Source organism: Callospermophilus lateralis, chromosome 10 (assembly GCF_048772815.1).
Source record: "Callospermophilus lateralis isolate mCalLat2 chromosome 10, mCalLat2.hap1, whole genome shotgun sequence".
NCBI lineage: Eukaryota > Metazoa > Chordata > Mammalia > Rodentia > Sciuridae > Callospermophilus > Callospermophilus lateralis.
In genome coordinates, this window is record NC_135314.1 from 105,803,708 (window position 1) to 105,829,016 (window position 25,309).

General features: G+C 50.4%; 2 protein-coding genes across 3 annotated transcripts in view; one reads left to right on the forward strand and one right to left on the reverse strand.

Annotated features, from left to right (window-relative positions):
* The window catches only part of Med12l (mediator complex subunit 12L), a 269,754-nt gene that overhangs the window by 103,470 nt on the left and 140,975 nt on the right, over positions 1 to 25,309 (forward strand). The window lies entirely within an intron of this gene.
* P2ry14 (purinergic receptor P2Y14) lies at positions 2,872 to 16,603 on the reverse strand. The gene is made up of 3 exons (XM_076867438.2): positions 16,324 to 16,603; positions 7,829 to 7,930; positions 2,872 to 3,995 (listed from the first exon to the last, which is right to left on the reverse strand). Exon 3 carries the CDS (start codon positions 3,970 to 3,972, stop codon positions 2,956 to 2,958), a length of 1,017 nt encoding a protein of 338 aa, XP_076723553.2. The 5' UTR covers positions 3,973 to 3,995; positions 7,829 to 7,930; positions 16,324 to 16,603; the 3' UTR covers positions 2,872 to 2,955.

The following is a 25,309-nucleotide window of genomic DNA, read 5'->3' on the forward strand; positions in this document are numbered from 1 at the left end:
CATGTGCCACCATCTCACATGATGGTGATCTTTCTGTGACATTTCTTTCTTTTTTTTTTCTTGTTTCTTTTTCTTTAAATTCCCCACCCCCTGCTCTCTGCCAGGCCCCTGGCTCTCAGCCCCCACTCCCTTGTCAATGCTGACTCTCTGCCCCCTGCTCCCAGCCCTGCTCCTGTTCTCCGCCCCTTGTTCCTCCACCCCCCACCCCGGCTCACTCCACCTCCCGGCCCCTCTGTGACGTTTCTTGATTCTTCTTATTTCAAATACTCTCTTTATGAAACAGCTTAAAACATTTTTGTGTAGGTACTTGAATTAACTGTGCACTGATGTGGAAACCTCACTTGAGGTAACACAGTGGGGGCTCTTTAGTCAGGACAGGTGTTTAGTTGCAGTCATAAGCTGCTTTGGGCTCCTTTCTGTTAGGTTTCTACATTTCAGATGTTGTGGAGTGGCTACCCACTTTGCATGGTCAGTTCCGGGGGTGCGTTTTCTTAGTTGTTAGCCCAACAGTTAAAAAACTGGGTGGTCTTAAATCTCCTGTGGAGAATGAGGAAGTGACTGGCTGGAGCTAGGAGCGTCTGCTCTGGGGTGGGCCAGCTCTCAGCTCACCGCCGTCCTGGCTTCCGCTCTTGGCTTGCACCCATTGCAGCCTTCTCTGTCCTCACAGGCACCTCGTCCCCTGCTGCATTGAGCACCCGGAATGCAGGAGGGCTTGTGCACCTACTAGCTATGGCGGAGCTGGGAGTGCCCTGCTGTCCATCTGCCCCTGTCCTGCTGACCATTTGCTAGCAGGGCACCTTTGTTTCCAGATGTTGCTGTGTGCCTACAAGCTGGAATAGGAGTTGCTCCTCTGCTGTGGCTTCAGAGCACCCTTATCTACTCCGTGCAGTGCTTCCTGACCACTCTTGCACATGCATGACCAGCCTGTTCCAGGGTCTTGGTTACCACGCAGTCAGTCCTTGGCACCTCAGGGAAGAGTGACTTTCCCAAGGACAGACCTCGCTGAGGAGGTGATGCAAGCCACTAGCATCCCTTGGCGAGCACTTCCTCTTCTCCTTTGAGCTTTCACTTTCTCCTGTGGCCCAGAAGGGGACATTTAAGACTCCAGGATTCACCCATGGGCCCTGATCAGGGGGAGTCATGAAGAATAAGCACAGCCAGACTGTTTAGCAAGTTTACTGGCCCAAGCCAGGACACGCCCTTCCACCAGGGACGTCTGCGGACCCTAGGGATTGTGGTCTGTTTGGGTCGTGTGCTGAGGAGGCGTGGGCAGGGAGGTGGGGGTTTACATGGGTGGGGGCACTTCCCAGCTCCTCTTCAACAGCATCTGTTTTCTGGGTTTTTCCTAAACCATGAGGAGGTCCTGAGCATGACCTGCTTAGTTTGAAACATATCAGTGACATGTAGGTTGTTCAGTCTTTAGGTGACTCATCCCTGGAGCCTGTGCAAGGGGGCATGTCGAGAATCCCCTGGCTGTGAAATCTGCTGGTGTCTCCTTGTGCTATGATTTTTAAGGAAAAATTGACAGTATTGAAAATAATTTTATTTATTGATACAGATATAGTGAAGGATGAAAGAGATACAAACACTAAAAACATTTGGGAAGACTCTTTGAAGGATGGACTGAATGTCTTCTAGCCAGTTAATAACAGAAAAAAAAAATTGTGCCTTGGTAATTGTTACACCAGAAACCGTATTCCATATCTCCATGTATCACATTTATCTGTTTTCTAGAAAATGTGATAGGTGAATGTTCATGTTATGTGTAAACTGCCAGTACTTATTTTATGTTTTGGATTTTCTTCCTTTTTTCCCCTATTTATTTCCTTAGTACTGGCCTTGAATCCAGGGGGTGCTTTACCGCTGGGCTCCATCCCCAGCCCCTCGAATTTTTATTTTGAGACAGTCTTGATAAGTTGTGGAGGTGAGCCTCTGACTTGTGTTCCTCCTGCCTTAGCCTCCTGAGTAGCTGGGAGGCATGCACCACTATATGCTTGGCTAGATCTTCTTTTTATCAAATCTATTTGCTTTTTGAGAAACTCTCTCGCTCCACCTTACAAGAGAATTATGTCATGTTCGTGTGTGTGTGTGTGTGCGCGCATGTGTGTGTGTGTGTGTGTGCGTGTGTGTGTGTGTGTGTGTGTGTGTTTCCATTATCCTATCTGCACTCATACTACGGAGCAGAGGGAATTGCTGAAAGTACCTCCTGGGTCTGGCTTTGCTTGTAGAATCATCTTAGACCTTGTCTAATACCAGAACTCCAGCTCATTAGATGGCTTAATAGGTCTTTTATAAGATATATTTAACATGCATGTACTATCCTTAAAATTGCATTAGAAAAAATTATGATCTTACTGCAGAGTGCATAACTCATATCTGCTTTCCTTTGAAATGCCTTGAATAAATAAGGGGTTTCCTAAGTGATTTTCTGCTTTGACTTTTTCCACTTCAAACAGCCCTTTATCAAACTCTGCCTGTTTTTAAGCTGGTCTTTAAGATTGCTGCTGACAAAGATCATATATCTTACTGACTTAATTCTTGCATATGAAAAAAGAGGACACATATGTGAATTGTCTTGGATTTCTTCCTGTTTTCTTTATTTACCAATTTAAAATTCTACTTTAACTGTTCACTTAGTTAATATAAATTTAAACCTGCTATTTTGATGGAATAGGATTGAATGATTGTTTGTATTATTTTTTCCAAGAAAAATAATGGTCAGTACTAGGAAAACCTGCAGAAGGGATCCCACACCCTTTAATGTTACAGAAAAGCTTGGAAACATTTGAATTTGGTCGTTGTACTGAGCCTCTGGGGCTTCATAAGTCCTGGCGGTATTGGATGGTGGGTCTGTTGCCAGTGATGAGCAAGTGGCTTGTTCTTTGCTCTTGCTCATTTCCCGGCAGCTGGAGGTGGTCACGAGCTTGTAATGGTCTAGTGGGAAGGGCCGGAAGTTCACAGCGTGTCTGTGCTTTCCTGCATTGTGTTGCCCCTTTTGATTCTGCAAGGGTCTGAGTCATTCTGAGCTTGAAATGAGATGTGCAGTTTCTTACATAAGATTTCCCTAAACGGCTGGCATAAGAAGAAATAAATAACGGGGTCCAGACACACGTTGGCAGCAGAGAGCAGCAGGGTGAATTCTTTCACGTAGAGCAGGATCTCTTTCGCCTGGCAGCTGTAATAGGTTCCGGTTTGACTCATGGTGTAGGGGATCCGGGCCACGTGGTAAGGCACAAAACAGACAAAGAACACGAGCACGATGCTGAAGATGTTGCGGCTGGATTTCCTTTTGACCGAGATGGATCTCCGTCTGGAGCTGAGGTGGGACTTGAAGATCTTCCTGGTGATGGCAGTGTAGAAGACGATCAGCAGGAGGAACACGAGCCAGAAGATGCCCACAAAGACGTAGTTGGACGCCTTGTGCCATTTGCGTCCTAGCTCGTTCTTGAGTTGCATGCACTGCACTCTCATGCCTTCCTGGACGCGCTGGTCGGTCAGGATGATGTTGGGAACGGCCAGCAGCAGCATGAGCGCCCACACGGCCACCGACAGCAGCTTGCTGTAGCTCACCGACTGGACGAAGGAGGTCAGGAGGGGCTTCACGATTTTGTAGTACCTGTCGAAGCTGATGAGCCCGAAGAAGACGATGCCCACGTACATGCTGACGTAGAAGACCACGGCCGAGACCCTGCACACGAACACGCTCAGCTGCCAGGGGGCCAGGCCCGAGTCGCCCAGGATCTTGAAGGGGAAAGTCAGGCCCATCAGAAAGTCAGCGACCACAATGTTCTTGAGATAGATGATGAAACTCTTGGAGCTGGGCACGTAGAGGAAGACCCAGCCCGACACGCCATTGAGCAGGATCCCTGCCAGGAAGACCAGAAGGTACAGCACCGGGATGATGTACTGGGTGATGAGCGTGTTCCGGGAGCAGGGCGGACCTGGCGGCGGTGAGCTCGTGGAATTGAGCATCTTGTGGCTCTGAAGGCAGAGGCCTGGGGGAGAGGTGACAAGTTACTCTAGGAGTCCTGCACACCCGCGGAGGACAGAGCAAGGGCATGGGGGTGGGCACACCCAGCTCTGGAACCACCCCTGTGCCCAGCCCCCTCCTGCCTTTCTTTCTTTCTTTCTGGAATAAAAAGGGAAGAACAGAACATTTTGATGATCGTAGAGGAAAACTGGGGAAGCTGAGCAGCGTGGATATGGGAAGCACTGATTTACAGCACAGGGAAGACGGGAGTTTATTCAGATGGTTATTTGGTGCTCAGAGCAAATGTCCTCTGGGTGACCCACATCACTGACTGTAACCTGGAAACCAAAGGCCCTGGTGGTCTCATCCCTGCCTCCTCTATCCCATGGGTTCTTTGACCTCCTTGTGGGTCCCCCACCCCCTTGGATCTTCCATTGAGCCCTCTGCAGGGATGTCACCTCCCTTGGGGAGCATCTCCCCTCAAGCCTCGGATGGGCAGGGTGGGGTCCCTTCTTGGTGTCCACAGTTCTGTGCCCGGCCCCTGGCCCCACACTCAGCTCTCTGGCTGTTTTGTTTCTGAGTGTTGCTTCAACTGCACATGGGCTTTCAGACCGTGCCTTTGTTTAGTCATTATGTCTTAGCGTGATATTTGGGATATTAGATGATATTTAGGATATTAGGGTATTAGATATTATTTGCCTGCACTCTGGGAATACAACACATGAAATCCCGCTCTTACGATATTTACGTCTAGTTCAACATCATGGGAGAGGGGGCAAGAACAGTGGCTCCCACAGGCCAGAGGTGTGCCTTGTCTGTCCTGTATTTCTGGTGGCTGGCATCATGCTTTATGCACAGTGTGTGATGCGCTGTGCCAGTCAAACCAAGGAGGTGGGACACGGGGCACTGGGAATGAGAGGGTGTGACACGGAGCACTGGGATCAAGGAGGTGTGGCAGATGGAATTGGGAACGTGAAATCCAGTTGCATTCCACACCAAAATGCAGGTCCACACCAGCCTCTATGCTGCTTTCCTCATAAGAATGTCTTCCATGTCTTTCCCGTGTGTGTGCCGTATGGCTAAAGTAGAATATTTATAGCCATTTGATTTTTGCCAGTCTGTTGACTTTCAGTGAAAGAAAAATTACTTAACTCACTTCTTCAAACACTTTCCTCGGGTTTTAGCCTTACTCTTTCCTCTAGCCCTGACTTGCTGAGCTCAGAGCATATGGGTTTGCTTCTTTGCCCATTTTCTGTGGCCTTTCTGCATATGGTCTTGCTTTGTATTGTGTTAGTCAGCTTTCTGTTACTGTAACAAAGTGCTCGTTGGGAGACCGGACTCTCTCAACCCCTTTACCCCCTCAAGGGCTTGTCCTCAATGATCAGGCTCTCCCACTTCCACTGTGGCCCCTCTTGATAGTCCCATCTCCTTCCCTCAGCAACACTGAGGACCAAACCTGTCGCAGTGGGCCTTTGGTGACATTCAGCATCGAAACTAAGATCATGCTTCAGATGCCAAGTGAGGAGGAACCTGGTTTCCACTTTTAACTGTCCACTGTGACAGTGGCCTTCAGTTAACTAAGTAAGGCATCCCTGGACCATCAGGTACATTTTTGCCTAGAAGTCGGTCTCACAGAGCTTGAGAGAATGCACACCGCTCTGTGCTCCCAGTCTGGTTTGGTGTCTCAGTGCTAGGGACACTGTCCCCTCGATCATCTAGGGCAGTACTCCTGGTAGCCAGTCAGTATTTATGGGATTCACTTGAATTTAATTCTCAAATGAAAACTACATATCGTATATTGAAGAGGAGAAACGTGAACTATGTAAAATATAATTGTGTAGTGAAGCGGTGAAGAATTTCCCAGAAACAATTTAATGAGAGCCAAATGCATTGCATTCCCTTTTAGAAATGTTCTAGAAGCCACTATGTATAGAAAATGTAAAGGATTTCCCATAAATTGTTCTAGGAGACTCACGACTCCCCCCTCCTAGACAGCTGTAGGAAGTCCTTTCCTCAGGGGTTGGCACTCAGGAATTTTTGAGTTGCAAGGTCTCCTAGTGGCCAGGTGCTGTTCTGTGACTCCTCAGGATGCCCAGAATCTGCACTTACCATCCTGGCCATGCCTGGCACACCTCTGCCTCCCGCCCCCTGTGAGTGTGGTGGAGGTGGCTTGACCCAGGTGTGCCTCCAGGATCCGGAGGGAGCTGTGGGTCTTTTCCTCAAGCTCTGTCTTGCTATTTTGGCAGTAGTTGCAGATGAGGCTCTGTTTTAGGATGGAAGGGTGTGAGACCTGGTGGGTAGGGGCGAGCCTGGCTGGGGGAGGGTGCCTTTCTGCCCAAGCCGCTGTCTGTTCTGCCAGGGCAGAAGTTCACGCAAGGGCAAATGGCCTCATCTTCAAGGTACACTCCAAATGAGCCATGAGTTACCCCCCATCATGACCTTGATCTTGAAGCATTGGGAACATCTTATAGCAGTGGTGTTGATGGTAAGGGCCCTCCCTCTGTGGTCCCAGTTGTCACAGTATGCCGCAGACTTTCCTAAGGGCAGGTCAGACACTGGTCAAGGGAGAAATGAACAACAAAGGAGCCCTCCTAAGGCAGACACGGCAAGTGAGGCCGTGTATATATTCAGGCCAAAATGCAGGAATATGACTGCTTGAAAAACAGGACAGGATCATAGAAAAGACTGCGTCACTTTGACCTTGTGATGTCTGAGCAGTCTCCCCTCGTCTCCAAGAGATGATTAGCTCCCACTGAAGGGACCTACTGGGACTTAGAGGCATTTCACAAATGCAGGGAATAGTCCCGTGCTGTGCAGATTTTATACAGTCGTGTAAAAATAAACAAGAACCAAACGAATCAGAAAGAAAAGGAGAGACTCTCTTGGAACACTGTCCTTCTGCCCCTGCTCTTGCTCCTTGGAGGTGCTGTTCTCTCCAGCCTCTCCCAGCCCCTTAAGGAGGAGAGGTAGGTGGCAATACACGTGGCAAGAGAAGAGGGGTGGGAGCAGCTGCAGAAGGCCAGGCCCTCAGCTGAGCCCGCAAGGGCTTCCAGTGTGTGGAGCTCTGCTTTGATAGTGACCTCCAGGTTCCCTGGGAGGCCTCAGGAATGCAGAAGGTGCCTCCTACCTCCCTGACATGGTGTTTAAGAAAGGTTTCTGTACATGGCTGGACTTCCTAAGGGAGACTGCCTGGTTCAAGTGTTCACCCTCCCTAGGTGGAGCTCTCCAGAACCAGTGCCTGGCACAGGGATTCACCTCTGCTGCTGCTGCTGCTTTGGAACATAATGAAATATGAGAAAGTGGGGTTTATGGGGCCCAAAGACAGGTGTAATGGGAGCAGCATACAGGTCCCCTCTCCATTTCCTCCCGCCTTCTGTCCGCCTGCCCGCCCACCTTCCCTCGCCTGCCCGCTCGCCTTCCTTCCTAGCTACAACACAGAAGGTTTAGCCTGATCCAGACCCTGAGTGCCCCGGTCCTGAGTGCCTTTGGTGCAGTGTGGGGTCCCAGGATTGTGCTGTTTTGGGTTTTCAGGTTGGAGAGGGCATGCAGTCTCAGGGCTCGCTCTTTGCATGGAATTTACGTAGTACCTACCCAGAGCACTGCCCCCTCCAGAAACACATGCATCTTAATCAAACACGCTCAGCCAGCTCTGGGTTCATTTCTTGTTTCCTCTCTGGCTTGTTTTTCTGTTTTGTCTGGCAACCTGGTGGCCTGCTTCTCTCTTACACATCTACCAACCAGTGTAAATCCACTTTCTCTGAATAAGAGAAAACATTTCCTTATTATTCCCAAAACATTCCCTAATATTTGGACAAAATCAACAACCCTCTTGATAACCCTTGGCACGTTTTCAGTTACCTTTTGATTTGTTTGCATAAAGGAGGTCTCCTTCAGTGGAGCGATGCAGCCCAACCAGTGTTTGTCTTCTTGAAGTGGCCACGGTGTATCATCATTAGGATTCTGTATTATAGGAAGAAATAAAAGGAAGAATTAAGTAAGTTAAATGAGCACTAGACTGTTTTCACTAGGGAAGTGTGTCCATGCTTATTTTTAAAATTCAGCTTGCATGATTGAAATATTCAGCATGTTTATTGCTGTTTTCCTGTATTTGCTCCTGGTTGTCAGTGTTGATGACTATTGATTAGGTTGCAAAATCTGTGGGAATGTAGAAACTCTTTGCTCGACAGTGATGTTTGGAAGTCTCTGAATTTCTGTGTGGCCCAGCGGTGCTTTCTGATGGTGGGTGGGGGGAACTTTGTTTCTGAAGACCCCTGCATTCCAGTCTCAGGAATCGGCCCTCAGAGAGGAGGTGAGGGAAGCAGCCCAGGCCCAGCCTGTTCTCTGCAGCATTGCTTGAGAACATGAGGCTGTTTTCCCTGGGGCCAGGAAAGGAAGTGGCTTTCTGACCTCTTCCTGCCTCCCAGGTCACGGGTGTATTGCTCAGCTGGGCAGGAGTGCTGGGATCCTTAGAACTGGCCCAAGGACGGCCTGGAGATCGCCTTGCAGTGCAAGAGAACAGATCTCCATTTCTGAGGCAGCAGATAGCTTTCACTCGGTAGCTCAATAGCAACCACCTGTGTGCTTGTTTGGCATTCAGGAGTACAGAACCACAGGGAAAGAGCGTAACGGTTCAGGAACACTGCACAGAAGGCCTTCCGCACACTCTTTTTGTCCTTCCTGCTCTGAGTGTGGATCCCTGTTGGAAGGAGCAGTAACCTTTGATTTCAATAAAACATATTGTGACACTAGCATACGAATCGGCCAATTCTGAAATGCCTTTGTGTTTCTCTAAACACGTGACAGTGGAACAAGGAGATTGCTGTCGAAACTGGTAGAGCTTGAATGTGGCAAGAGTTTTCATTCAGCCTAAACATGGTGATCAGAGTACGTTTGAAACCGCAGACTGACATTTTGCTAGTTCTGGGGTCCACTGCCTGGGATCCGTGGTGGAACCCCATGTCCTTTTTAGACCAGTCCACATGTGGTCCTCTCACCCTTCCAATGGATTTCACTGGGATCAGTCAAGGAAATGCTAGGTCTAGCTGTGACTCGTGGGAGCTGCTGGATGCCTCAGGTATAGTGTCTGCAGGAGAAAACCTTCCAACCAGGGCAAGGGCTCTCTTCTGGCACTATGGTGTCACGCTTGTGACTTACCCGGCAGCAGGAAACAGGCCAGGACCAGTTTTGTTTTATTCCACGGGGGCAGGGGTGTGTGTGTGTGTGATGTGGGGTCTGGGGCATGCAAACTATGTCTGCTTCCTTGTAATCTTTCTTCTTAGGTTATTCTTTTTGTTATTTTCAGTATCACACTCTATCTAGAGGCTACTTCTCTTCAAGGTATAATCCTGCTCAGCATCCTTCATCCTACTTAAAATGAGTAAAAAACTATAGACTCTGAAGTGGTTACTCGCCCGTAGCTATTAAAACTTTTTCAAGTCTTTCCATCTTTACATAGCAAAAGTAAAATCCCTCTGCAGATGGAGAAGCAGGGTAGCCCCGCGTAGAGATGCTCATCTTGTGTCTTAGTATCATTGACACACAAGGAACCAGGGCCTCATGGAGAGTCAGACATGGGAAGAGTGTAAGGTGGGTCGAACCAGCTTTGGGCAGGAAGCAAGGAGGAGCATGGGGACCCATGGGAAACTGGTAAGGACAGACTGAGGCTCCACGGTACTTCTAAGCTTGGGACAGTTTGAGCATCAACAAGAGTGAGAGTAGTAGTAGCTGAAGGTAAGTGTAAAAACAAACCAAATCCAAGGGATTACAGTGATGTTCTGCATGGAGACCAAACAGGGAGGGAGGGCCCGCTGGCAAGGGCAGAGAGGAAGGCAGGATTAGGATGTCATTGTCCTGCACCCCCAGTGCCATGCCAGATTCAGGCACCATCTTCAGTGGCTGCCAAGTGCCCCTGGGTGAATGGGTGTGGACGCACAGGATCCTGAGGTCTGAACAGACTCTCACCTCCTCCAGGATAATGAAGAAAAAATTATCTCGAGTGGGAACTTCCAATGATCACTGGAATTTTGAACTCATGTCATGGCTGGGACCTGGCACCCTGCGCCTCCAGGTGTGCAGAACACACCTGTGGTTCCCTGCAAGGCTGATCATGGCCGGGAAAGCAGACTGGTCCATAGGTGGGACATTCTGCAGAACAAACAGCCTGGATTTTAAAAAGTCAAGGTCATAAAAAACAGACAAGCATGATGGGATGGAGAGGAGTCCTCCCTCAGAGGCCAGGAGGAGAGGGCAGCGATGGAGCAGGTAGCCTGGGGGAGGAGCTCGAGGCATTGTGCGGGACAGTGTGGGAATCTGCATGCAGCCTCCAGGTGCCCTCGCTTCACCCATATTGGTCTCCCCAGGAGTGTTTGTAGTTGAGTTAAGCAGGAGACTGTCGGGAGAGGCGTACAGAAGTGTTAAGGAGGGAAGAGCCACCATTGTGTCTCTGCCTTATGTGCCCTCCTTTGTGGGTGTCAGCAGCGCACATGTATATGTACACGTGTGGTATTAACATCTGTTAGTTTTGAGGGACGGTCCTGAGCCCATTGTCCGAAACGTGACAGATGCCCAATGCCAGTCTCCTGCCACCTTTGCTATTTTCCATACCTCTCCCTCCCAGTCACCTCTGGGGGCTCCTCTGTCATCTTAAAGCAGGTGCTTCTTGTTCTCTTCTCCGCCATCTTCTTTTCCCTTCCTACGCTCTAAACCAGAGTAATCTCTGGAGCTTATGACACCTTCATTTATTTATTTTTTTTAAACTATTTTAAAAATCTTTTATTTATTATTTTTTATGTGGTGCTGTGGATCAAACCCAGGGTCTCACACACGCTAGGCGAGCGCCCTACTGCTGAGCCACAACCCCAGCCCTGACACCTTCATTTATAAAGGAGACATTTACTTTTGACACATATCACTCTGAGGCTGACTGTCCAGCTGTGGGTACTTGGCCACTGGGATCAGAGCAGTGAAATCATTGTCCCTGTCCACTTAGAGCTCCCTGTGCTGCTGGAGGTCCACCTCCGTCCCCTCCCTGCAGCCCTTTTTATGTTTTGCTTTGAGAAAGGGTCTTGCTCAGTTGCTTAGGGCCTTGCTAAGTTGCCAAGGCTGGCTTTGAACTTGGTGATCGTCTTGCCTCCGCCTTCCAAACAGTGTGGATCACAGGTGTGTGCCCCCGCGCCTGGCTCAGTGCTGACTACATTTACACAAATAGTTTTTTTCTTTCTGTAGAATGATCAGTACTTTGTTTAATATAAACTAAAGCACAATAAGGAGAACCAGCGTTGCTCCGAGAGCAAGGCCCCTGCCAGCACGCCCCGTCTCCTGCCTGTTCTCCTGGACTCCCCACCGTCCATCACCCAGAGGTAGCCCTGCCCTGAATTTTGTATTTCTCATTCCTCCCTTTTAAATGGTGTCAACCACGTGTACCTGCCTGTCTTACACATTGCCCATGCTCCTAATAGCCCTTTAGGACTGAAAAATCCACCCCCAGCAGTGATTTCTGAACTTCATCTTTTTCAGAGGATGAATTAGGATATGTGGTAAGGACGAACATTTGCCCATGAGGATAGCATTTTAACTTCTAGGTATCTGCTTCAAAAACCTCTTGCTAATGTATATCAGGCAGTAGGTACGAGAGCACTCATTTTAGTACTGTTTGTAGTAGCAGAAATAGAGAACTAGCCTTAGTGATCATTGACAAGAGAATGAGTGAAAAAAGCATTATTTACCTAGTGAAATTTTTTTTTTTTTTTTTGCTGTAATGCATATGAATTCTAGCTGTGAACTTTTAAATCCTCTAATAGTCCTGACCAGGCGGGACTAATCAGGTCTGGGGGCGGAGCTCAGTGGTAGAGTGTTTGCCTGGCATGCACAAAGCCCTGGGTTCAGACCCCAGCATTGCAAAGACAAAAACCAAAGAAAACCAGATGCAACATCAAGATAAAGTTGATAAAGCATAGTCCAGAACCTGGATAACCTGCTGAGGCATCACACCTGCTGTCATAGGACTGAGGGCGGGGCTCTGCCAGTTTGGTACCTTGACTAGTTAGAAATACTGTGTTCTGTTTTTATTAGTGTGTCCTTTCTGCTGCAGGAGAGAAGAACTTTATGATTTCTCCTCACCTGGTAAATAACCCATAGTAGATGTTGGATAAGTTCCTGTGAATGACCTATAAGTCTTCCTGTTTTATGAAGCTAGTGGGCAGATGCAGGGTGCCAGGTGGGGTGGAGCAGGTGGGGACCTGGGGTGGAGGCCAGGGCGCCTCCTCGCCTCAGGCGCTGCAGCTTCCCACTTCCCAGCAGAAGTTGGGTGCAGATACACCAAGATTCCTGCCAGGTGCAGATTATTGAGCTACTTGGGTAGTTTTGATCCTGTGAACTAAAGTCCACAATGAGAAGCAGTGACTTCCCAACTGCCCTCTTTTCTGACACCCTGTGCCTGGCAGAACTCTGGGCAGGTATTTGTCTTTACACTGTAACAATAACTCACGGAAGGTTGGCTCTGTGAACTGGTGGTGCCTCATGCAGGGTCCCGCCAGGCTGGGCCGCGGGGTCCAGGCCCTGCAGAGGCGGGAGTGCCCTGCTGGATTTGCAAACAGACTCACCAGGCAGGGGTGCTGGGAGCCCTGGCCTGTCTGGCTGCCTGGTTTGGATGTCCCTGAGTGTCCTTTCGTGGGTAGCCCTCGCTCCTCTCGGCACCCAGCCCCACCCTCTCTGCCTGGGGCTCTCTGGCCTCTCCCCATGGCCATGTTTTTCCTGTCTCTGTGGTTAAAATAATATTAGTTTTCATTTTTCCTTCTCTTCTCCCCACATTCACCCTGCCCCTTCCTGCCCCAGAGATACGCCTCGTGAGAACCGAGCTCTCTGCTCCTGTTCTCGGCTCCGTCAAGACAGGGCCCTCGACCTCAGCAGGAACACGTAATCCCCTGTGCAGCACGTTCCCTGTCCCTGCCTCATACCTGCCTGCCACAGGACCTGAATCCTGCTCCCTCAGGTTTCACTTCCCTGCTTTACACCGATGGTCACACCTAGGTGGATCTCACAGGATCCTGTGTGTTGTGTGCGTGCCTGTCCATGGCTCCTGGAGTTGTTAGGCTTGGTGTTTTGTGATGTTGGTGTCAGCATGATGATGTGCATATCGTCGTCCTGTGCAGGCAGGTTTTACATGAGCAGGTTGAGCATCTCCCCAAAAATCCTTGAGACTAGAAATGTTTCAGATTTCAGAGGCTTGAACACCTGCCGAGATGACCTGGGGGAACACGCCTCGTCTGAAAATCCTGGGATGGTTCCGGTGTTTTGGGTTTCTGGTTTTCAGACCCGGGATGCTCAGCCTGTGTGGCACCTGGGTGTTACCCGTGTTAAGTGTTGCTGCGGTTTAGTCACTTTGGTCACCATATGTATGTACCACTGTGAATTTTTTAGCTTTCTCATGCTGAGATAGAAATATCAGTGACGATATTCATATGATGTTTTGATGTGGTATGATTGAAAGTGTCTAGACTTAGAAAGTTCTGCGTGGATGTGTGCGACACAGCGACCAGAATATGGCTAAAAGATACAGTATAACAAAGTATCAAGTTTTCCTAGTCTGGTTTGGGATCTAGTGGCGCTCATAGGCCTCATCCTGACCTCCAGGCCCCCTGACTGGGGACCCCTGGCTGGCTGGGAAGGAGCGGCCCAGTTGTGGGGAGTAGGTGACTGAGGCTTAGGCACTAGGTGGACGTGTGTTGCTCACCGCTCACTCCCAGGCTTTGGCAGGATGCCCGGTTTTCTGTAGGTGTGGTAGGAGGTAAATTTGGAGCAGTATCTGTTTCCCCTGGTTTTTGTGATTTCTGTTTTTGGCCCCTGAGTCTTGGATTACAGCTTGAGCATATGCCCGTGGGTTCTGCTCTTACCAGCATAGCCTCTAGTTTAACGCTATACTCCCAGGGATGGAGGAAATTCCATTTCTACTGAGTGGCTGTTGGGTGCCAGGCATCAGAAGCCTCACTTTTCTTTTTTTGGTTTGTTTTAGTAGGTGATGGGTCAGAGGAGGGTCAAACAGTGAAAGAGTTCAAAGGAGAATAAAAAGATTAGCTCAAGGTCACTGCCAGTTGGAACTCCCCTGTTTGTAGGCTCCTCCTTTCCCACCGTGCCCAGGTGCCTCTGTGAACACAACATGGACTGTTTTATTCAGCAGGATTCCCACACTGTTATGCAAACACCCAGCTTGCAGCCCCCTGCACCCCTGGCTCTCTTTCTATCTGTAAAAAAGGGTCTTTACTGGCTGTGTCTCCCTTGGGTCAGGTCAGGGATGGGGAGGTGCAAGGAGGGTGGATTTCTAGAAGCCAGGTGACTTTTTAAGCCCTAGTCCTTTATTGGGCCTGGCATCCCTGTTTGAACCCCTGACCCCACCTGGATGCCAGGTTCCTGTGGGTGAAGCAGAGGCAAGAAGAGAGTCCTTCCCAGGCCCCCTGGCTGTGGGAAGCTCCCAGGGAGATTCTGGCATCTATGGGAAGTGGTAGAACCCACTTCCCAAGGGGTTCAGCACCTGGAACTGTCACTCATTCCTGGACATCCCTGCCACATGCAAGTGATGTAAACATCATTGTTGTGTTTTCTCCCCTTGACTTCTGGTTTGCCTTCGAGACTATATAATCCTTTGCCTGTTACACGTGATCTTAGCCAAGAGGCAGAATCATAATATTGCTGATGTATGGCATTTTTTTTTTTACCTCCCCAAATTTTAATTTCAAGTGATTAATGGTGATGTTTAAAAGTTATTAATAAAATTGCAAATAGAAAAAATACATGCCTGTATTATTATCAAAGGGGATATAGCCAAAAACAGGTCCACCTAGATTTTGTTTGTTTTTCAAAACATGTTTTTACTTGACATTTTCTTTCTCAGGCAGTCCTCATTCTGTGTGTCGATTCCTAACCACCTGTGAAATGTCTTGTGTTGAGGCAACCCAAGGAACAGCTCCCCCACAGTGAGCAGGGCTGTGTGGAGGGAACCGGGGCTGGATCCCAGGGATGGGCCAAGGCCCTGTGCTCACTTGTCATAAGCAACACTTACACGTGCATGACATTGAAACTAGAAGCCCCAAGAGGTTGTGTTTTCCCCACTAGAGAGTTGTTCATTGAAAAGAGTAAAGGTTTTTTTTTTTTTTTTTAATATTAAATTTAGTGGTTTTTGAAATTTCTCGTTTTGGCAGAGTACTGCGCTTGATGGACTATTCTCTCCATTTCCACGTTTCCTCAGTTATCATGTTACCCTTCCTCCAGAAAATGGGGCTGTTTTCTAAAACTCTGTGTGCCTGTAGAGAGATTGACTGTTGATGGGCTGGGACATAAACCAGGGTGGATTCTAAGCATGAGTGATAGTTCAGCATTTTAAAACCATTTGTGAGGGTCTGGGGTTGTGGCTCCGTGGTAGAGCGCTCGCCTAGCATGTGTGAGGCACTGGGTTCGATCCTCAGCACCACATAAAAATAAATAAATAAAATAAAGGCATTATGTCCATCTACAACTAAAAAAAAAAATTAAAAAAACCATTTGTGAATCACAGTCTTCCAGATGTACTGTGCAGCTTTTAGGAAAACAAAAGATCAAACTTCACAGTTTATATTCAGTATCGTACCCACCGCAAATTAAAGCTGAAGACACAATAAATTCATGATATTTCAGTTGCAGTTAATCTTGGAGTAAGAAATCAGAAGAACAAGGAAATGAAAATTGAAACCTAAGACAGTGCTGAAAACGTGCGCAGCACCTGTGCACTCTCCCGGCTCAGCCGGCCTCTTCTAGGGAAAATGCATCCCGCCTGCTGCCCGCTGCCCACCGCCTGCCTCCTGCTGCCTGCCTCCTGCTGCCTGCTGCCTGCCCTGGCTGCGGGCTTCCTGTGGGAGGCTGTCACCCTTGGTCTCAGTTTTGGTGGGAATGTGGCCTTTCCTGCTCTTAAGCCAAGCCTCCTCTCCTGTGCTTGCTTTCTGGAGCACGGAAGGTCTTGGCTACAGTCTGCTCTGGGAGGCGTCCCGGTCCCCCTGTGCTGCTTGGCTCATAACTCACCCATCGCTCCTTAGCCACAGGCACCTGGCACTGTCCTACCTAGGATAGGTCGGCACGGTTTTTCCTTTAAAAAGGAATTTCTTAGTGCCTTATGCATGAGCCCCCTGAGAGAAATCGTGCTTCCTTAAATGAAAAGTCTGTGTACAGAGAAAGGCTAACTAGAGTGAGTGAGTTTATTCTTTGAACTTGGAAAAGTCCAAGGTCACCTATAAACTTATCATTCCATCCACCAAATAAAAAGACCGAGGCGCTCTAGAGAAGACCGGGGTATGTGGGAATCGCAGATATTCTCTTAACAGACTACTCACGCTTTCCCCAGCCCAGGGCCGGCGTCTGTGCAGGCGAAATGGGGTCAGCACCCGAGCGGCTCCTCTGGCTTAGTGGAGGGCTGGCCGCTGCTTCTGCCTGGACGCTCCTGTTGACCAGCAGGAAATGCTGGGTTAGCTCCCAGATCCCCTCATTTGAGTGCTCTCTGAACCACCAGCTGCTCGCCAGGCGCTGGGGCGTCCAGTGCTGCAGAGTCCCGCGCTCTCTGCCGCCCAGCTGTCACACAGGCTCCAGCAGCTCCGATTGGATTGGGACCTGCCCAGGGTTACACAGGAGCACAGCCCAGCCAGCAGTGTGTAGTGAGAACTGGATCCCTGCCTGGAGTGGGGGAGAGGGACCCTGCAGCCCAGGCTCCCGCGGAGGACGCGGATCTTTCCCATGCCTAGCTGTGACCTTTTCCTGTGAAGCCACAGTGAGAACAGCTTCTTGCTCTGTTGGGAAGTGGGTTCCAGCTGAGAGTCATGTGGCTCCCTCCACGGCCTGGAAGTGGGTTGGAAAACTTTGGAGCCATGCACACCTGCCCGTTTCCCAGCTTGGCCACAGAGGAGGGAACAGGAAGGCCCAGAGCCCTGAGGGTTGTGGGCAAGGCCACGTCACATGAGATTCAAGGGGACCCCAAGACTTTCCGTGGGTGGAGGGTGTCTATCTGCGCTGCCTGTCCTCCCGTGTACCGGGGTGCCTCTGATGCACGCTGACCTCCTCTACTCCAGCTGGGACCTGGCACACCCCTGCCTTGAGCTGGCATCTAGGATTCTCTCACCTTCTAAAGGTGCTCGCCTTAACTCAGACCTGGAGTTGGAAGTCCCTTTTCCCTCCCAATTGTCACTTGACCCTGAGCATTTCCTTTTGAACATGACATGCATTCCTTGGCTCCTCACGCTGAGGTCGTATTGAGGTCAACACAGTGACACTGTTCCTCTCAGAAGGAAGAGCTCGGGTCTCCTCACCACTCACCTCAAGACCATCCAGGCTGGACCATGTCAGCTCTTTGCTCATGCTATGTCCTTTCCTCCGTCTTGGACAAGCCTGAGGGTCACCACCCTGCCCCAGAGCTTCCCTTAGCTGTCAGCCTCCCTTATCCGTGACCACCAGACTGCACCTCTTCTCCTGCCCATGCTTGCTGGGAGTGGAGACTGTGACTGTCCCCACCTGCCCCCGACTGCACCCTGTGCCATTCTGACTTTCCACACCTCTCTGAAACTGCCTGAGACCTCTCCATTGCGCGTTGCTGGATCTAACAGATGATTTAAGAGTTACTTCTTAAGGCAGCTCTTTCTGACAGTGGTGCTGCATGTAACTCACTGGCTATCTTGACCGTTTGACGTGTGTCGTCCAGTGAACTACTCACACGGACATCCTGGGCAGTGCTTGCCGCCATCCATCTCCAGAAGGCTTTGCATCTTGCAAAGCTGAAACTCAGTAGTACTTATGCATTAACTTCTTCTTTCCTCTCGCCTAGTCCTTGGGAACTGCCACTCTGCTTCTCTCTCTATTTGACTTCTCTGTTAAGTCCCCCAACTCTGTCCCTGTGTAGTAGCATGTATCAGAACTTCGTCCCTTTTTCAGGCCTAGTAATACTCCATTGTATGTGCACACCACATTTCATTCACCATTCATCTCTCCATGGTCACTTGGTTGCTTCCACCTTTTGGCCACTGTGAATGAGGCTGTTGTGAATGTGGGTGTCCGAATATTTGTTTAAGACCCTACTTTCAATTATTTTCAGTACAGTATCCCCCTCAACCTCAGTGTGGTTTTGCTTTGTATAGTTTGAGTTACCTAAAGTCAATCATGGTTCAAAAATATTAAATGGAAAATTCCAGAAATAAACAATTCACAGGTTTTAAGTCCCAAGTCATACTGAGTAGTGGGGCCACTTTAAAAATCAAATGTTGAATCTTATTCTGATCAAAATTTTTGATGTCACAGATTTTTAACTGTTTACAAATACCTTAGGATACTGAGTGGCCGGTTGGTGCCTCTGTGTGGGTGTCCCTCACCCCTGTGCACACTGGCTTTCAGATGCAGGTGAGGCCACTTTTACAGGTTTGCACCCGGGATGCCTCTGAAGCCCAGGTGATGGGCAGTGGTGAGATCCCGAAAGCTCTTGGCCTTGGTGGACCAGTACGTGGGCAGCTGAGTGCTCTGCTGGGAGGCAGACGCAGTGAGGAAGCAGGTCGCTGGGTGTGTCCTGGATGGGATTCTTTTCTCTGGCTCCTTGTCCACTGTCTGCTTCCTGGCTGCCATGGCCCTAGTACCTTTCCTCTACCAAGCCCTCCTCCACGATATTTGGCCTCGTCCTGGGCCCAGGGCAATGGAGCTGGCCAGCCGTAGACTGAACCAAAATGAACTTTTCCTTCTCTAACTGATTCTTGCTGTGTGTTTTGATCACAGTGATGAAAAGGTGACTAACAGCTTCCCTTTAGGACATCCGTCATGACGGTCACGGCCCTACACACTGGGTGAACTCACCCTCCTCCTTGTTACCCCAAACTGTTACTCATCTTTCTCTCTCTCTCTTTTTTTTTTTTTTTGGTACTGGGGAGTAAAACCAGGGGTGCTTAATCACTGAGCCATGTCCCAAGTCTCCCGCTTTTATTTTTAATTTTTAAAATTCAAGACAGGGTCTTGCTGAGTTGCTTAACATCTCACTACATTGCTGAGTCTGGCTTTGAACTTGGGATCCTCCTGCCTCAGCCTCCTGAGCTGCTGGGATTCTGTGCATGAGCCCTTCAGCCCTTCTGTCTGCTCACAGGCTCAACCGGCTTATGAGACCATGAGGACACCCACTGCGTGTCGGAGTGAGCGATCTGAGCAGAGCCAGCGGCTGAGGAATTGGGGGATGTGGTAGAAGCCTGCGACTCTCATTCGTCTGGCTCATGCTGTTTTGGGGTTCCCACTAAGTGGCACCCCTGATGCACAGTGCAGCTTAAATACCTGTCAGAACTTTTGCCATTGGTAAAAAGTGGGGCCAGATACCGAGTGTCCAGCAGAGGAGGGAGCCCAGGGGGTTCAGTTCTGCTTGGCCACCAGTCTGGCTCCCCGTTGCCGGGTAGAGAGTGGGAGCTTGGCCTCCTCCTTCCTGTGCATGGTCCACTCCTTCCTGTGCAGACATGCATGAGAGCACAGCTGCCTGTCCTGCCAGCGTCCCTTCCCCAGCTGTCCTCAGGGGGCGTGTCAGAGCTGGTCCTGTCATGAAGCTTACAGATCACAGCAGTGGTGCACGTGCACAAGGAGACAAAGACACGGGCAGGGCGTCCTGGTTCTTTGCAGTTAATGTGGCATGGACAGGTCAGCGCTGCCCCTGCTGAGCCTGGCAACCTTGGGCAGGTTGTGTATCTGTGCTGAGTCTCCCTTTCCTCCTCTGTCTAGTTCTGCCTGCCTCGTGACTATCGGAAAGTTCACATGAAGTCGTGTGTCTTATTGTCACGTCCTCTGAAGTAGACGGTCAGGGAAGGCGGGGGCTCTTCTTACTGTCCCAGCCGGCTTGGGAATCACATTATTGCTGTGCACACAGAACACAGGGTCCTGAAGTTGCTCCAGATCCCTGCCCCAGGGCAACAGCACCGTTCCACAGTGTCTAGCCACGTCTCTCCCTCTAGAGTCAGAGGGAGGCTGAGCCAGAAGAGTGCAGACTGCAAACACTGGGGAGGGAGGACAGAAGCAGACGTGAGCCAGGCATCTGCGGGGGCTTCACTGGCTCAGCTGACCGTTTATAATACATCCTGAGTTTTTGTGGGAAATCGCACTTTTTTTGCAGTGTGCCGTAGGGGAAAAAGTAATGTTTGAATTTGCTAAATAATCTGTTGCTCTTTGCCAAGCAAAGAGCACTTACGGAGTCCATGGGTAGAATACGCGTACTCCCCAGGAGTCAGAGTGTTAACCCTGGTTTGGGACAAATCAGTTAAACAATAAAGCAGCTGAGCTGCACATCTTCCAGCTGCTGCTGAAACTCAGGAAAGAGCGTCTTTAAAAAGAAATGATTGCGCAAGACCGTAGGCCCTTGGAGTCTGTTTTCTCTGGGTGTTTGGGATGGTTTCTGGGAGACCTCTGTGTGGGGCCTCTTTCTCTGTGGCACGTGTTCTTCAACTTCTGTCCAATCCTCATTTCATTGTATGCCAATCGGCCTATTGCAGTTTCTTTAAATATTTATAGGATCTTGCCACTGCATATTAATCTTGCAGACAGTCGGACCTTTTCTTGACCCTAGTCTTGGGGATAGGAGGGACAGTGTGTTTGCATAGTTAGGAACATGATAACCAGAAGAAATTGCCTTAGTTAGGAAACTGGCTCAGTCACACACGAGCTGTGTGTCCTTGGGTACCTCATTTAACCTCTCTGTCTCATTAGCCATGTTCTTGGGATGGCCTATACAGAAGTAAGGATAATATCAACTTCAAAATGTCATTGTGAGTGTTTCCTGTCGTCAGTGTCCTGTTTCCTATGGAGAACTGAGAAACATTGAAGAAGTGGCATTGTGGTGGGGATGGTGCTTCTTGCCATCTCTAAACAGTGTGGACAGCTTGGGGAAGTCCTGGCTCTGCAGTGAAGCTGGGTGTGCTACACGTCCATCTGTGTTAGACGCCCTCTGTCCCAGTGCTCCGGACTGAGTGGCTTAGGTGAGCCTCACAGGGTTCTGACCCCGGTTTCCACGCTGCCTGCACTGTGGCAGGGTCGGCGGTTAATGTCGCCTGCTCCTACCTTCCCTGGCAGGTGTCCTTGGGCCGCTGGTACAGGGACAACCTGAGAATCGGGTTTGGGCCTCATGACCACTCCTCCTGCGTGTGGCCTCCACGCTGTCCACCTTCCTCATCCTGGCCCCTGGCCATTCTGTCCACCTGCTCCTGGCACTGAGGGTATTTGCAGGCCAGCTGTGTGGACAATTCCCATTTAGATGCCGAACTGTGGACCAGAAAGATCCACAAGCTGAGTAGCTCAGGGGATGGTGGAGTACTCCAGACCCCTCCTGGTGCCTATTTTTCATCTAATTTTACCTGTTTGCACATTGGTTAATTCTGTTGACTTGTGGGTGGCGAAGGGACTTTGGAATGCCGTGATGTGGCTGCTGTGTACGAATCAGGCCAAGAACACGCCCCGTGGTTTTCTTCTTCTTCCTGCTATGGATGATGGAGCCAGGGCCTCCACTCTCTGGGTCAGCGTTCCTGCTGGGCTCCAGCCCTCCCACTGTCTTCTAGGGCAGGGTGGATCGATTTAGGATTACTTCTGGGACTGTCTTCCTAGCCCCCCTTGCGCCTGCAGGGGGAATTCTCGGCTTCTCTGAGTCTTGGGGGGATGGTGACCTTCTGGGCTGTGTGTTCTGAGGAACGTGGTGTCTTTCTCACTTTAGATATGTTAGGTCTGGACTTCCTCAGCCCCCATCTCCTGAAGCACCGCACAGGGGAGGCTTGGGGGAGCCTTGCCTTCACAGGCGTGCTCAAGTTGGAGAATCAATGTCGACTAAGTTTCTAACAGTGCTGGGTTGAGAACACCTTTCAGAGTTTGACAAAGGCCAGAGAGCTGTCGGAGGGCATTGTGAAGTAGCAGGGGATGCACGTGCCCCTGAGGAACGAGGCTAGACCAAGCATGCTGTTCTGTGGTGTGCATCCTATCAGGATCACTAGATTCTAGGTCATGTGAGTGATTATTTTTGAGAATTTATTATTCGTCTCCAGTAGCCAAAGTAGTCCTGGGCTGCAGTTTGCCCCTGGAGTGTGGTGGGAAGAGTTTGCCTCCTGACATCCTGCAGATGTGAATGCTGGGCTCTTGGTGCGCTAGGCACGGCCTGGGGCTGCGCTGGCACCTGGTGCTCAGACACAGACCAGACCTGGTGGAACTTAGGACCTGCCCCTGCCAGTGTGGAGGGAGTGGGTGAGTCCTGTTTCACTTCACACACTTAATTTCAAAAAGTTTATAAGGGATGCATAGTTATTGTGGATGCATTAGAAAATAAAGTAGACAGAAGAAGAAAAGAGATAACTGGCAAATTTATCCTTGGTAGCCAGTCATTTTGTTGTAAATGGTAAGCTACAAGGTGGAGTAGGAGTCCCTGGTGACGTAACCTCTGGAAGGGAGTCTGTACCTATCAGGCACTCGGAACGGCAGCTACATTGATGGAGCCTGAGGTTTGTTGAGGTCTAATAATACTGAGTTCTAAGTGGACTGTCAGATGCTGTCCTACGCTCCCAGACACTGAGTTGCTGGAACTTGGTAGCTGGTGAGGGCAGGTCGGTGGGGTACCCCGAGGTTCAGTGTTTTCCTGAGGCCACACAGATGGTTAGGTTTGCCTTGAGGCCCTGTGATGCCCTGTGACACCCTGCCCTGAGTGGCTCTCGGGTGGTGCCAGAGTCCCTGTGTGAGTGCTGTGGGATCAGAGCACTGCATGGTGAGGTGGGTGCTGATTAGCCACTCGGGGTGTGCACAGCTGGGCTTCTGGGACACCCAATGCCCCCAGGGCCTCGCCTGGATCCCTCTGCCGTTCCGTGGCCACCTCGTGTGTGGCTGCTAAGACTCTGTCAATGGGGACCTCCCCAGCTTCCCTGGAGATGACAGGTGTCCAGGACACTTTAAGCCTGTGACATTCCAGTTTCTGTGCAGCACATTTATGCACATCTGGTTCCAGAAGGGTCCGTATACACGCGGCTTTCACAATGTTCTGCCCTCACAGGGACGGACAGAGTGACTGCACTCATTGGGCCTTCAGCTAACATCTGTCTGTGAAGTTGCTGTGCACTGTGACCTGAACTTCATGCCGATTTGGGTCATACTCACTTTCCAGAATGTCACGGGCTTAACAACCTCTGCATGTTTCACTGTTATTTTCAAATATTTTCTTAAAATATTTCCCAGACCACTAAGTGGAAACTTTACTGCTCTCTTTAAAGATACTTGAGAGAAAGACTCCAAGGGCAAATTGACTGAACACACTTGCAAGACTTCCCCTCGTCCTGGCACTACCTGGGGTGCAGCTGTGGGGCTGGAGCCCCCAGTTCAGGTCCCGCCTGCTTACTCAGCTCTGCCTGGGTGAGTCCCTCGCTCACCTGCTATGAGGCAGCAGTTCCCTGGGTCCCTCCTGTGGTGGCAACAGCTCAATGAGAACACCCTCTGGAGGCTGAGTTGGCCATGGTGTGGCACCAAAGTGGCCTCTACCACTCAGCTCCATCTCTGGGCCTTTTAAGGTTTTATTTTGAGAAAGAGTCTTGCTGAGTTGCTGAGGCTGGCCTCTGATCCTCCTAACTCAGCCTCCTGAGTTGCTGGAATCACAGGTGATCTTAAATGGGGAAAGGCAGAGAGCATGGGCAAAGGTGGGGTCTCTCATCACTGCTTTCTCCCTGCCCCCCAGCAGTGGGTCCAGTGACTCTTCCTTGTCAGTTTTTAAAGCTGTGCCTTTTCCTTTTGAGCAGTGGCATTTGGATCTGTTGAAGAACCATGTAGCCCTCCTCTACCCTCGGGTGTTGGGCCTTTTGCATTTCTTTTTCCTGGACTTTCTCGCCCAGTTCACTTCCCCTCAAGGCCTTCGTGGGCGCTTTGGAGCTGGCCCTCAGCACACTGCTGGAGTTGACCCTCTCTTCTGTGAGAGCTTGTTGGAGGGCTCCCAGGGAAGCTTGTGCTCCCTTAGCATAAAATTAAGGCATTGTTGGACCTGTTGTTCTAGAAGTGCAAGAGCCGGGGGCGTTGGGAGAGCTTTGCCGGACAAGGAGGAGCCGCCTGAGAGCTTTTGATTGTCTTCCAGATTGTTCCTCCTTGAACTGCATTTATGACTGAAGAGTTCCCCCAGTCATGGTCAGTACTGGGAAGCAGGAGCCTCCCGTAGTCCTGCCTGGCTCCTTAGACCTGCATGGACACTGGGGCTGGTCCCATCGTCCTTACAGTAGAATCCAGGATTTGAACCTGGCCTCGTGGCCTACCAAGAGCAGCCCTGGCCATTCTCCCGACTGCATTGCCAGCGTCCTCTGCCTCATCCCTGTTGATGCCACCCTGACCTTCGTGTTCCTTTTCCTCCTCTTCAGAGATGTCCCCTGCTTCAGGAGTGGTCCTTGTGCCCTGGGAGAGGTCCAAGGCTGGAGCTCTGCACTGTCTCTGGTGGCTGTGGCAATCTGGCCCCATCTGGCCTGGCCTGACTTGCTGGTTCCTCTGCACTGCAGGGCTGCGGGGTCTGTGCCTGGCCCTTGGTTCAGTGGTCTGGGGTGATTGTGGCGTGGGTCACCTATGTCTGGGTGCTGCTGCATGGCCAGCTGGTGGCGTGGCACCGGGCATCACCGAGGCTCCGTGCACATCGCTGAGCCAGGGGAGGCACCAGGCACAGCAGCTTCTGGTGGCCGGGATTCAGGAAGCCCTCTGAGACCAATCTGCATGTTGGCGGCAGGTGCCATGGCTAGGTCTTCTGCCTCTTGAGACACACGGGAAACGGCGCCTTTCATATCATGTCTACTGGTGCGGATGTGGAATTTCTGAGAACTTTCCTGGAAGCAGACGTTCCATGGACTGGTTTCTCACCCTTGAGCCTCATCACTCTCTGCTTTTGCTCCTGTAATTGTGTCTGATATCATGGAATCACTTCTGCTCGTCACCGCATCTCAAGTGTCACCCGCAGGCCCTGCCCCCCATGTCTCCCATTCCCCCTCAAATCAGTGGGACAGTTTTACAGTCTGTATGTCCCAGACTCCTCCCAAGAGGAGTAGGAAGTGTGCAGCTAGCGGCTCAGCTTAAAGCATCCTCTTCACCAGGAGGAATCTGAGGTCGCCGTTTCGTGGCCCTGGTGTCCTGGGTAGTCTGAACAGCTCTGGTCAGGAGCACTATGTGCTCGTATTTGGGGTCCTCAGTGGCTGCTGAGGTTTTCTTTGGCGATGTGCTCAGTGCCCTTGGCCTGCTGCCCAGACCTCTCCTCACCTTCAGTTCCTTTCTCCCCAGAGACTCTCCGCACACAGCGCTGCGTTGGAGGCTTTGGGCCAAGCAGGCTCCTGCTCCTGC

Bases quoted from the DNA above. Each gene is read 5' to 3' on its own strand.
- P2ry14 (XM_076867438.2), bottom strand. From the start codon at position 3,972: ATGCTCAATTCCACGAGCTCACCGCCGCCAGGTCCGCCCTGCTCCCGG.